Source organism: Pelobates fuscus, chromosome 2 (genome assembly GCF_036172605.1).
Source record: "Pelobates fuscus isolate aPelFus1 chromosome 2, aPelFus1.pri, whole genome shotgun sequence".
NCBI classification, from domain to species: Eukaryota; Metazoa; Chordata; class Amphibia; order Anura; family Pelobatidae; genus Pelobates; species Pelobates fuscus.
The window spans coordinates 204,118,505-204,132,888 of record NC_086318.1 but is presented as its reverse complement, the minus strand read 5'-3'; the positions used below and the strand labels follow the sequence as shown (position 1 = coordinate 204,132,888).

Sequence of the window (14,384 nt, the reverse complement as noted above, 5' to 3'; positions counted from 1 at the left end):
GATGAGGGGTTATGATCTGTCATTAACGTAAAGGGACGACTGTAAAGGTAAGGCTGCAATTTCTTTAATGCCCACACGAGAGCCAGGCATCCCTTCTCCACGGTGGCATAGCCGACTTCTCTGGGTAATAGTTTCCGGCTGAGATATGCCACCGGGTGCTCCATCCCATTGTCCCCCACTTGGCTCAACACGGCTCCCAGCCCAAAAATGGAGGCATCTGTGTGGACAAGAAACTTTTTAGTTTATGGTTTGGGGTGGTCAACACAGGTGCCTCGCCGTTTTGAGTTGCTGGAAAGCGGCCGCACACTCCGGTGACCATGCAACCTGTCGGGGAAGGGACTTTTTGGTCAGGGCACTGTACTCTGGGACAAAATTGCGGTAGTAGCCCGCTGTCCCTAGGACCTCTAGTACCTGGGTCTTGGTACGGGGTAGATGTGTGTGAGCTGGGAAGTTAGGCAGCCCAAGTAATTCCCCAATAACACCTCGGCTGGTAGCTTCTTCATTATGCCCACCTCCAGATGTTTGTCTCCTGAGCCCCAGTTGAGGTGCACCCGGGCAATGGGAAGTTTATGGATGGCTCCTCCTGCCACCCTTACGGCTACTGTCTTGTTAGTGCGGGCTTGAGCACGATCTTTGTGCGGCTGTATCAAGGTGAGAGTGGCGTCTGTGTCTCTAAGCCCCGTGCATCTATTCAGTCGATGGTGCTCTCTGTTGTCACCTGCAGCCTGGACTGGATTTGCCTCTGTATTACTGGGGGCCTCCTGGTGGAAACAATTGGTGGCTGCCTTGGTTGGTTGAGCTGCTAATCTCTCCCAACCTCCTCTGTTCCGATTAGGGCAGTTGTTATTAACATGCCCTGGCTGCTGGCAAATGTGACCTACAAAGGCAGGACGCTGTGTGGGTGCTGGAACAGGTGCTGGGTTTAAAGGAGCAGGTCTGGGTGGTGGTAGTGCGGACTGTACCTGTATGAGGGCCTGAAAGTGGGTCGCCCTCCGCTGGGTTCCATCTAGTTGCCTGCCGTCCTGGTACTTGTCAGCCAATTTAGCTGCTTCCTCCACTGTCTTTGGTTTACGGTCCCCCACACAGTCTCTTATCTCGGTTGGAGTATGATCAAAGAACTGCTCCAGTATTAATAGCTGTAAAGCATCCTCCAGCGAAGTTGCCGCCAGCCCTACATCCAATTTCATGCAGCGCGGTGCAGGCGGAATGCTCATTCGGCATAGGAGTCTCTTCCTCCTTTTCTGAGGCCCTGACATTTTCTCCGGTAAGCCTCTGGTGTGACGCATATCTGGCCAACAATATCTCCTTCACCTTTTCATAGTTCAGTATCTCCTCATCAGGTACTGTTCTATAAGCCTCGGCTGCCCACCTGGAGTGTTTGCTGCTGAGAACCGCAGCCCAATTAGTCTTTTTTAGCGCCTCCAAAGCAAACAGACATTCAAAGACCTGTAAATAGCTGTCGATATCCGTTTCACCGTCAGTTAATGCTTTGAAAGCGGCATAGTTCACCTTCCATAGTTGTCCATTTGTAAATCCTGGGGATGCTAGCAAATCCCCTTGCAGTGATCATGCTCTTGACTCACAAGCTCTCCGCTTCTCCCCGGCTTGCGCCATGACCTGTTGCATGACCTCGTGCGATGGATTGGGCCCAAACATACTGAGCCTTCATCTCACGTCCTTTTGAAATTATGTTTCCTCCAGGTGCTCCATTTCCATGTTACTGGCGCTGTTGCTCTGTATTAATTCGTCGATTAACATGGCTTTTCTCTTATTACTTGCCACTGTGCTTCGAGTTTCCAGTAAGTCTTTTAATGTTGTTCATTTCGGTAGTAGCACTTTTCCTTCAGTTCCGGACATCCACTCGGGAGAGGAATCCTGCGGATTGCCACCAGTTGTAACGAACGCTGGTATTTCAGATACCCGTTCATCCATTTCCTCCCGAACTGCTAGAGGCTGAGTGATTATAGCTCGCAGTTCGGGTGTTGATTTGAACGTTTTCCAGACAAAACACAGCATTCCAAGTATATTCACCAAGCAAATCAGACGGATACCCAAATATCAGCCTAGACTAGATGAAGGGTACCACAGGAATGATATTATTCAGGCAAACTGGGCGGTTTATAAGCAGTTACAGATGTACAGGGTTTACGGTGACATATTCCAGGGGCATTCTCCACTGGACCTCAGAGGGGACAATGGCAAAATACATTCTGCAGTTACATTGGCTCTCAGGTCCAGGACACTCCTACATAAAATAATATAATCCTTCCCTTGTGTCTGGGAGATAATTGCGTTAAGCACTATACTAAACTCAATTATCTCCAAAAAAAACCCACACATTTCCACAAAACCCAGAAAGTACCTCAAACCTCATGGAAACACCACAACCGTTATATCCCCTGATATCCCTGATCTGGAGACCAACATATTCAAAAATCACCCAGATCGGTTCAGGGGTTCACAGTTTTTAAGAATATTCTCTTGCTCTACATTTTAAAAGAGACCTTACTTGTAAAGTGTGGCTCTTGCTTTAATACGTCGTTATTCTAGGTATACTAACTAATGTTGTTGACAACTAGCATTTCATTTTTCTTTCTTTTTTTTTAACGTAATGTACATGAAGTTCTTCAGTCCCAAGAGCTTGACTGTCAGTATTTATAATAATGCAGATCCTGACCACTTGGTGGCAGGAGAGAGTACTTAATTATATTAAAATCAAAATCTCTCTACACACTAAGCTTGTGAAAGATTCAAGTTGATATGTGTAACAAATAGTGCAAGATGCAGATTCCCCAGATAGACCATAAACAGGCTAATAACTGGTTTACATTGTTCTTCAGTTATCAGTTTAACAATGTATTGCTATCCCACTTTCTAACATAATTATTAGTAGACAGGGATAGTTGTATATTAAACATAAATTATGGTTCAATGATTAAAGCCACGCATTCACTCTATTCTACAAAAATAAAAAAACAGCTAAACCAAATTGCTATAACTGGTAACTGGACAAAAATGTGAATTGGGGCACACCCATAACATGCATTTCTATGTATTGGTGCTGCTGTAAGTATATACAAAATACAATTAAAAGTACAGCACGCACAAAAACAAAAATACAGTTTTAAAACTTACAAGGTTACTTAAAATCACAGCATTTTAAAAGCTAATTAATTTAACTGCTTCCAACAGTTTTGAGATACTGTGACGTAGTGGTGGAGTTTACACAATATGACCATATGGTGTACTGAATCCCCATATGTGTATGCTAAGATATGCAATTGCAAACATACCTTTTCTATCCTGCCATGCCGCTGTGTCTTAATAATCTCAGAGAAAGCATTGGGAGGCTACAGATTAGATGCGGCAAAACACAAGAAATGCGCCAATCAGCATCTCCTCATAAAGATGCATTCTATCAATGTATCTCTATGGGGAACGTTAAGCGCCTCCATGTAGAGCATAGAGATGCTGAATGCCAGTACTGCACACTGTGGAAGAACCCCTAATGGCCGTCTGAGTGACTGCCACTAGAGGTGTCACTAGGCAGCAATGTAAACACTGCCTTTTCTCTAAAAAGGTAGTGTTTACAAGGCTAAGACCGTAGGCAATAGACACCTGAACCAATAGTTAGTTGAGGAAGCCAATGTAAGGAAGCCAATGTAATGCAATAAATTACTAGAAACTGAGCAAGCTCCTTAGTAGCATCTCTTAAAAGAAAGGGGCGAAGCGGTGCAAAGTTTTTAAGGTGAAATTGGCAACAGACTGGCTATGAGGTGTAAATGTGAGGCCAGAAACAAAGATAACACTAAGGTAGTGAGCTTACAAGGATGAACTGGTGCGTGTGCCATCTTCTTTAGGGAAGGCAACAAGGGAGGATTAGTATTATAATTAAAGAAGATAAGAAGCTGAGTTTTAGAGAGATTGAGTAATGGGAGGACATCCAATTGAATATGGAAGAGAGGCAGCCAGTGACGTATTATGGGGTAACAGGAGAGGAAAGGAGAGGATAGACCTGCGTGTTATCGGCATAAAGGTGGTAGTGGAATCCAAAATAAATAATACTGCAAAGAGAGGCAGTATAAAGCAAAAATAATAGAAATGAGGACAAAAAGATGGGAAAAAAACCCCACAAGAAAAACAGTGTGACAAGGCGAAGGATGGAAAGATCACGATCAACAGTGTCATAGGCAGCAGAGAGGTCAGACATATTAGTATGTAATAGTGGCCTTTGGATTTAGCCTCGATTAGATCATTACTTTAGTCAGAGCAGCCTCAATAGAATGGATGGGGCAGAAGTCAGATTGAGAAAAGAAGGAGGTCAAGGTGGGAGTTAGAGTTGAGAAAGCGTGTTGGTTACAGACAAGTCATTCCATTCTTTGAGGAGAAAGAGAGTACATATATGGGACAGTAGTTAGATGAAGGAGACTGCAAATTTACTTTTTAGGAAGGGTACAACAGTGGCATGTTAAAGAGGATCAGGGACTTCCCAGCATTGTGGCAGATGAGAGCATTATGGCACATGGATGTGTGTGTGTGTGTATATATATATATATATATATATATATATATATATATATATATATATATATATAACATGTAAGTCTTACCTGGAATACTGTAAGTTTGTTCCTTAGGGTCACGAGGATGACTCTGGCCAGAAGCAAGAAAATTGGATTGGCTGTCAGGCTGTAGATAGATTCTCCATCAAGAACAAGTGTGCTCAGTATTGCTGCACAGACAGCTTTACTCTGAAACAAAAAAAACAACATTTAATCCACTAAAACTTGAGTAATAAAGTGCATCTGCAGGAAAACAGTAGTAATGTAAAGACAGCAATGGAAAGCAGTATATAGACTATTTCCTAACCCAACAAGAAAAAAAAAAAAAAAAGATATGAGACATGTTGTTTCCGCCTGGCCAAGGCATAAATATTGTCCAAATCAAGCTTGTGGTATTGTGTGTCCCTGAAGAAATGTTAGCAAGGGAAGAGGAGGCTTTTTTTTGGGAGCGAAATCACTCTAGTAATTTATGTATAGGACAAACTGAGAGGTATTTTTCCCCATGTACTACATGCTGTGAAATAATAAATCTTATTTTAGACAAGCGACTTTTACATTTGGTTTGAAAAGATTATTTCTGTAAAGGATACGCAGGCAGTTTATATTCAACAGTAGCCGTTGGCTTACCATTTCACACCATGTATTCCTGGCTGCAACCAGACATAGCAAGAGGAATAAATCACAGCAATAGCTCATTTAGATGGCAGGGACATTGCTTTCTCTCATTGCTGAAACAAAGAATGCCTGGTACTTGCTATGCTCACCCATTCACTGAAAGCTTCACATCACTCTAGAATATAGATTGTTACTCAGTAATACTGTTATATATAACTTGTGAATGTCCTCAAATCTATAAGGGGCACTCAAAGCAACTCGTTTTCCTTGCACTATAGTGCCCTAAGGAGGTGCTACCGCCAGGCTCTAGGGTGGGGAAAGGGTTAAATTTACCTCTTTCTCCAGCGCCGGGCGGGGGACTCTCCTCCTCCTCGGCTGAATGTGCATGAGCGGCATGAGCCGCGCGCACATTCAGCCAGTCCATAGGAAAGCATTCACAATGCTTTCCTATGGACGCTGGCGTCTTCTCACTGTGAAAATCACAGTGAGAAGCGCCTCTAGCGGCTGTCAATGAGACAGCCACTAGAGGCTGGATTAACCCTATTATAAAACATAGCAGTTTCTCTGAATGGTTAAACCTAGCTGGACCTGGCACCCAGACCACTTAATTAAGCTGAAGTGGTCTGGGTGCCTATAGTGGTTCTTTAATCACTAAAACGCATAGTAGTAATTATTCTGCTCATATTGTCCTGGTTTTGTCTCTTAATGTTATGGAAAACCCTTTAGGAAAAGTTTGACATTAAGCTCAGAGACCACCCCTACATTGTGTGCATTATAATGAGGAATTAAGAGTTTTGATTATCAATGTCAAATTCATCCTACCTGCAGTACAGTTAGCAGTCATCAAGTTCTTTAAAGTGTTCTTAAAAATGTCCCTTTTAACTTTCTACAATGGAAAGGTAACTAGAATAGGTTTTTGGGGACCCCAAGTTATTATTCTTTTCTTCTGGATCGGGTCATAACATTTGCCCCTTCTATAGTTTTATTGGGTGTCATGGGGAACCCAAGCAGATACACACTAATCAGTCGCAACATTAAAACCACTGACAGGTGAAGTGAATAATATTGATTATATCATTACAATGGCATCTGTCAAGGGGTATATTAGGCAGCAAGTGACTGCGTTCTTGAATTCCATGTTTCGGAAGCAAGAAAAAATGGACAAGCGTAAAGATCTTAGTAACTATGACAAGGGCCTAATAGTAATGAGTAGACTATTGGGCCAGATCATCTTCAGAACAGCAAGTCTTGTAGGGTGTTCCCAGTATGCAGTAGTTATTGGCCATCAACAGTGGTGCAATGAAAGACAAAGTGAATCAGCGTCAGGGTCATGGGCGACCAAAAACTCATTCATGAACATAAATAGCAAAGGCTAGCCAGTCTGGTTCGATCACACAGTTGAGATAGTGTAGATTAAATTGTTAAAAACATAATGCTAGCAATTATAGAAATGTGTCAGAACACATTTAGTACATGTAGGGCATTGCAGTTTGCTACACATGGGGCCACATAGCCACTGACTGGTCAGACTGCCCTAAAATCATATAAATGGATTTACAGGGACATTGTCAACTATGCATCTCCAGCAGCTTTTGGACCATGTTGTGTGTTTATTGGAGTTGCCGTCAAATAACAGCAGCCGGTTCATGTTTGACTATACTTAACCATGGTTCCAAGCATTCAATGAAAATAATGAAGAATCAGCATATAGATATCAGCACTTTAATTTTATTTTTTTTCTGAAAACTCTTTCAGATAGAATCCAAAAACAAGACTCATTAGCATCACAATTCCTCCTCCTGTGATTACATTGATATTTGGAGTAAACATGGGGCATTATTTGTAGCATTGTGTTCATTAAGCAAAACACTAGCTGTGAAAACACCTCTATCGAGGTGCAATATTGGGCACTCGAGCAGGACATTTGTTAAATGAGATTCTTGGTAATTTTCTGGCAATAAGAGTGAGCTAAATATACATAAGCAATATTGGTTTTTTTTTTTTACAGATACATAGCTCATTAGAAATGGCACTGAACTGGTTACTCGTTGTGTCAGATACAATATAAATACTAACCGGTAACTGCTTGTTCAATAAGTAATTACTGTAAAGTTCCCACATGTATTTACATTGTTAAGTTAAAACCTAACATTCCCCAATAAACCCGCACATCCATAACATCTCATTAAAATGTACCGATCACCTAAAAAATTAAAATTCTTTACTTATCAATACACCATAAAAAAACAACAGTTTCTAGTAACATATTTCTAAACTGTGTAACCATTTTAAGAAACTTCAATAGTTCGATAGCTGAAAAGAGATTTGCGTCCATCAAGTTCAGCCTTCCTCACATTTGCTTTTTTGCGGTTGATCCAAAAGAAGGCAAAAAAAACAAAAAACAACGTTTGAAGCACTTCCAATTTTGCAACAAACTAGGAAAAAAAATTCCTTCTTGACCCCAGAATAGCAGTCAGATTTATCCTTGGATCAAGAAGTTATTACCCTGCATTGAAAAATTATATCCTTGAATATTATGTTTTTGCAAGTATGCATCTAGTTGCTGTTTGAACATCTGTATGGACTCTGATAAAACCACTTCTTCAGGCACAGAATTCCACATCCTTATTGTTCTTACAGCAAAAAACCCTTTTCTTTGCCTTAGACGAAATCTTATTTCTTCCAGTCTAAACGCATGACCTCGTCACCTTGTGAATAGATTTCCACACAATGGTTTGTATTGGCCCCTGAATATATTTGTATAATGTTATCATATCCAGTCTCAGGCGACGTTTTTCTAAACTAAAGAGATTTAAATTTGTTAGCCTTTCTTAATAGCTGATATGTTCCATTCCTTTTATTAATTTTGTAGCCCGTCTCTACACTTTTTCTAGAGTCATAATATTCTTCTTCAGAACAGGTGCCCAAAATTGAACAGTATATTCAAGATGTGGCCTTACCACTGATTTATAAAGACTCAAAATTATATTCTCATTCCGAGAATGAATGCCCTTTTTCATGCATGACAATACCTTACTGGCCTTAGCCACTGCTGATTGACATTGCACAATGTTTAATAGTTTGTTGTCTATAACAACCTGTCTTGCTACCTATTTTTCTCTCCTTAAGTGTAAAGGGTAATCTAGACGTGGACCCCTTGCTCAAGGTGTCTAGAAGGATATTGGCTATACCTCACTGATGATACCTTACAAGGTTGAAACAATCATCTGGGGTTGCCGTATCTCTCGTGCAGAGGGAACTTGCTGGCTTTTCGGATCTGGACTGCCCGTATGGGTGGGACCAGTCTGATATGCTTCAGAGATGTTCTCTCTGTAATAGCACAAGTTGAGCTAAAACCAACTTGAGATCTGAGCGGGGACCCACCGAAGGGCAAGCTAATTGAGCTGTTGCCGTTCTCACCTCTCTTGCTACCTATTTTTCTCTCCGGTTGTCTATATCAATTCCCAAGTCCTTTTCGTGTGTTGTTATCCCTAATTAGCTTCCATTAAGGGTATACGTTGCTTGTGCATTTTTTACGCTGAAGTGCATAACTTTGCATTTTTCAACATTAAATTCCATCTGCCATTTGAGTGCCCAGTGCCCCAGTCTATCTAAATCTCTCTGCATCAAGGTAATATCTTGCTCACATTGTATTACTTTACAGAGTTTTGTGTCATCTGCAAACACTGAAACATTACAATGCTTTTTTCAAGATCAATAAACTTAATCTAAGCTGCAGTGGAACCTCACACAGTATGTCTAAAAACATAACAATGGACATGTTTTCTCTTCCCCAGCTGATTCTTCATAAAGCGAATTCCTTTTCATTACCACCTGTGTTTTCTGTACATGCTAGCTATATGGTAAGGATATTCTTAGGGTTGCAGATTACAACACTTCATCGTTATTCCAATCCCATATCCTACTGTTTTGGCTCAAGGTATAGATACTGTTTTGTAATATTGAATAAAGTATAGCAGCAACACCAGGGTTATTCCCAAGTGCTGATGTATACCCAATCATTAGTGATGAAGCTGGCAATGTTTCATATATTAGGGTCCTTTTCATTACTGTTCTGTAATATTCATTGATCCTGACTTTAATTTGTTGTTTGGATTGTTTAGAATATGAAATTCATTAAACAAAGAATTAAAAAGAGAAAAAAAAAACACTGTGTGCCAATACTATGATTTATGGCCAACAATTCATGTCAGGATATGCAGACTATGTCCTCCTTACTCTAACAAATCCTTTAGACTCCATTCGGGCCCTGATCCCACTTCTTACAACTTACGGAAATGTCAGGATACAAAGTACCGTATTTATCGGCGTATAACACGCACCTCATTTTAAGAAGGAAATTCCAGGAAATTCCCCCCCCTCCCATAGTGTCCCCCCCCCCCCTTTCCATAGTATTCTCCACCCATCCATAGTATTCTCCCCCCCCCATAGTATTCTCCACCCTCATCCCATAGTGTTCCCCCCCCTTTCCATAGTATTCTCCCCCCCCTCCCATAGTATTCTACACCCCCTCCCATAGTGTTCCCCCAGTGCACTTTCCCTCCCCATGTCCCATATTTACTTACCTGTCTTGAAGCGTGGGCCAGTGTTCAGCGCGCACCGCGGTATTGGAACTTCAATTTCAGGTTCCGGTTTCCGGCGGGACTGAAAGGAAGTGTGCACGCTTCTTGAGCCAGTTTATAACAGGTAACATTGTACAGTTGTATTTATATCCCATAGTGGGAGTGGCAGAGTGTTGTCGTATCGATATATCATGGAGCTGAGTGCATCCGATTAGAGCTAGAGCGATGTGGACACAGTAGCGCCCATAGATACCCTAAGGACGCGGTTCTGCGAGCGGTAAGTATCTACAAAATTTGTCGATGATTCATTGTGTTGGGTGGTGGCCCAACAAGGGGCCGTGTGTGTATAATGTAAAGTATAAAATGTAGGGGTGAGGAGAACAATGGAATATGATCCGTAAGTGCCCAGGCTATAGCGCAGTCAGTGGACCCCCCATGGTCCGACCTAGCGAACGGTAACCCCGTCCGTAGTGCAGTCGGGTTTGCTCGTCGTGACATCTCTACTGAGGTGTACTTGTTCGGGTGAGCATGTCAGGCTTGTGCCCTCCTCTAGTTTGCGGGTTCCCTCTCGAGCTGGGTAGGTTAGCTAGCATCCAAGCTGTTTCTCTGGCTAGATATTACGTTGTCATGATGCGATATGACGGAGGTAATGGGTGAGGACAGCCGCTAAGCTCCCTGCCTGAGTCAGTGGGGGGCGCGGATCATGCGTGTTCCTAGTTCCCTCGGGAGGGGGTAAAGTGTCGTTGTACGTGTATGTGTTGTGGTGTCTTGAGGCTGCCGTACACGTTCGTAGGTCGGTCCGTCAGTGTCTTCTCGCATTTGTGTTGTGCGCCACATGTCGACGTGTGCCAAACATTCCCCCTGTTGTGGCCTCTGGGAGAGTGTGGGCTCTATTCTGATTTGTCCCCCCTTACCTGTGGAATTATTGAAGTTTAGGACTTGCTGTCGTATTAAGCGGGGGTCTTGTGTGTCTGTATGTTCGTCAATTTAGTGTTTGTCCCCCAGTCGTTGCGTGAGTTGTGAGCGGAGTACTAGGGGTACCGCCTGTAACTGCGAACACCAGAGGGCTGGTACGGAGTGTAATTTATATCACAGGTATGTTGTGGAGTTCGCACCATCTCCCGGCTCCGAATTCCCCTCACCCCCCCCCCCCCCCTGGCATCGCGCAGAAGGTATACCACGGTGCCCAGGCTTCAGCGTATTGTGCCTCCCTGCCCGCCAGTTCCGCCTTCAGTGCTTCAGCTGCCCTAATGTCCTCGACTCGGTGGATCCATTCCTCCCGTGTGGGGATGTCCGGTTTCTTCCAGTATACCGGTATGAGCGATTTGGCCGCGTTTAATAGGTGACGGGTGACGCATGATAAATTTTTTGTATGTGGACAACGGTTGTGTGGATATGTGCAGTAAGGCTAGTTCTTCTGACCATTCAAGGTCATCTCCCAGGATTATTTGAATGTCCGATTTGATTCGGCCCCAGTATGGGACAATGTGTTTGCATTCCCACCATATGTGTTGCAAAGTTCCCCTGTCTTCCTGGCATCTCCAACACATTGGTGGTGTAGTGGGAAAAATCTTGTGTTGTAGTACAGGTGTTCTGTACCACATGGAGAGTAGCTTATAGTTCACCTCTTGATAATGGGAGCTAGAGGAGCTTTTATGTTGCCATATCAAGGCCTTGTCCCATTGTGTCGACGTAAATTTTTTGTCCATGGCCCGTTCCCAGTGTCGTTGGAAGGTGTTATTTTCTGAGGCGGGACTGGTCAGCAAATATTGGTAGAGATTCGAGATAGCTTTCCCTAATGATGTGCCACGGGAGCAGAGGCTTTCGTACAATGTTAGGTCTCTTTGTAAATTTTCCCTATGTGGGAGTGAGTTATAATAATGTTTCAGTTGCATGTATCGAAAAACCGCCATGTGCGAACGTGGACGTGACTCCAATAGTGCGTCCAGAGTCTTCAGGGCGCCGTCCCGAGTGACCTTATGTATTGGGATGTAGTCTGCTTCACCTAGGAATGTCCAGGCGTCTGGCGGTAATCCGCCTCCTATGTTGGGGTTGTGTGCAATCGGTAGCAATGGGCAGGGAGTCGGAGAGACTTGTGGTGTTTCCCTGAGATTTTCCCATGTGAGAAGTGTTTGTGTTACTGGGTCTTCGTCTCCTCACCTGTTGCCTCTTGTTGCTCGTCTTTTCCAGGTTGCCGCCTTCAGTTTTGCAGCATCCCCCTCCCGGTCCAGCATCACCCATTGTTTGGTCGTCTCCAGCTCGTGCCACTCCAGAATTCGTTGCAGCGTCGCTGCCTGGTGGTATTTTTTCAAAACGGGCAAAGCTAAGCCCCCCCTATGTCTGGGCATGCATAGTATTTCATGACGTATCCTGGATCTTTCACCCCTCCATACATACTTGATGACCTCTGATTTCAGGGTCGAGAAGAATATTGCCGGTAGAGCTAACGGTATAGTCTGAAATAGGTAGAGAGCCCTTGGGAGAGCACTTGCGCCGGTATATTTCTTGGGGATTCGTGGTGATCCAGATGCCGAGATATTTAATTGCTCCTGTAAACCAGCGGAACGGAAAGAGTGGGCCGAGGGATTCGTAGTATGCCGTGGGCGTAGTGATGTTCAGTGCTTCACATTTCGCTAGATTGAGCTTAAACCCTGAGATTTGGCCGAACCTGTCCATCTCCGAGAGTATATAAGGCAATGTGATCCGAGGCTGGGAAACAAAGAACAGAAGGTCGTCCGCATATGCGGCCACCTTATGTTCCGTGTCCTGCCAAGTGTAGCCGTGTATGTCTCGACGGTCTCGGATTGCCTGTAGGAGCAGCTCCAAAGAGAGTGCAAACAGGAGAGACGATAGGGGGCATCCCTGTCTGGTTCCATTTGCGATTCCGAAACTTGTAGTCAATGATCCATTAACGCATACCGCCGCCCTTGGTGTGCTGTATAGGGCAGTAATCCACACCATGGTTCTCTGCCCAATGCCCATAAACCGGAGTGTTTATGGCATCTGTGGACAATAGCAGGAGGTGGTTTCGAAATTTCCGTGCTGTATGATGTTGTATAGAGAATAGGCGTAACGTGCTGTCTCGTGCTTCTCCACCGGGGATAAACCCCGTCTGGTCCACGTGAACAACGCTCGGTAGTATCCGTTGAATTCTAGTTGCCAGCACTTTAGTCAGGAGCTTCGTGTCCACATTCAGCAGAGATATCGGGTGATAACTGCCGCATTGTTCCTGGTCCTTTCCAGATTTGAGCAGGACTGTGATTGTTGCCGCCAGGGATTCCATGCCGAAGTGCCCTCCGTCCGCGATTTTGTTGACAGCCTTTGTTAGCCATGGTATAAGTATCGCAGCAAAATGTTTGTAGTACCCCGTGGAAAACCCATCCGGTCCTGGTGCTCGTCCCGTTTTCGTGCCCTTTAGTGCCGCGGCCAGGTCCTCCGCACCAATCAGTTCATCGAGCATAGCTGCTGCTTTTCAGGGTTCACCCGTTTCCACACGTTATCTTGTAGGTATGTCCGTATGTGTAATGATGATTCTTGTCTTTGCGCTGGATTCTCCGGCGGGCAAAGGTTATAGAGGGAATTGTAGTATTCCCGAAATTCACCTGCTATTTCTCCTGGGTATGGAGACAGTCTGGCCGATGATGGGCATTATAATTTTTGTTTACTTGTGTGCGTGGCGTATCTCCTTTCAAGAGGCGGACGAGGAACTTCCCTCCTTTGTTCGCATGGGTGTAAGAAAATGTTTTCGATCTTTGGAGCGAGCGATGGTATCGTTGTGTGAGGAGGGTCTTCAAAGTTCGCCTGGCTTCCATCAGTTCACCATAAGTCTCGGCTAGTTGGGAACGTTTGTGCTGGGTTTCGAGGCTGATGGATTTGTATACGTCTGTCATCGCGCGGGTCGAGTCCTTCCTTTTGCGTGTTGCGATACTGATAAGGGTGCCGCGTATAACACTCTTGTGGGCTTCCCACACTGACACCGGAGATATCTCGTCTGTTCCGTTTTCATCAAAGTAGTTTTCCAGTGCCTGTGAGACCTCCCCTCTCACCCCAGGATCCTGGAGCAGGAATTCGTTCAGGCGCCACGTCCAGGTTGCCGGTTTAAGCAACGGGGATTCCAGTTCAACCCGGACCGAGCCATGATCCGACCACGTGGACGGTTCTATAGAAGCCGTCCGCAAGCGGGAGAGTCCATCTTGTTTGATGAGCACGTAGTCTATTCGGGAGTAGCGATTGTGTATTACCGAGTAATGTGTGTAATCCCTGGCGGAGGGATGAATCGTCCTCCAGCAGTCAACCAACGCCATCTACCCCAGCGACTTGCGAATGGACCTGATGCGAGATTGCGAGAGGCAGCTGTGGCCAGTGGATGAGTCCATAAGAGGATCTAAAGGGGCGTTAAAGTCCCCCCCACAATCAGTGCTCCCTCCGAGAATCCGTGCAGCTTATTCAGCGTCCCTCGGAGGAATTGTGCTTGCTTCGAATTGGGAACATATATGGTCGCAAGAGTGTACACTCTGTCGGCTATTACTCCTTTTAGGAAGAGGAAACGTCCCTGGTCATCAGCCAGTCTGTCTATTTCCTGGAAGCCTAAGTCTGCGGCAAGCAATAGTGCGACTCCCGCTCG

General features: G+C 44.4%; 1 protein-coding gene across 3 annotated transcripts in view; it reads right to left on the bottom strand.

The window, feature by feature from the left end:
* TTC27 (tetratricopeptide repeat domain 27) overlaps positions 1 to 14,384 on the bottom strand; it is a 559,369-nt gene that overhangs the window by 447,807 nt on the left and 97,178 nt on the right. For all 3 annotated transcript variants that reach the window (XM_063443110.1, XM_063443111.1, XM_063443112.1), the window contains one exon: positions 4,611 to 4,751. In XM_063443110.1, coding sequence (XP_063299180.1) covers positions 4,611 to 4,751 — 141 coding nt within the window. The remainder of the gene's footprint in view (positions 1 to 4,610; positions 4,752 to 14,384) is intronic.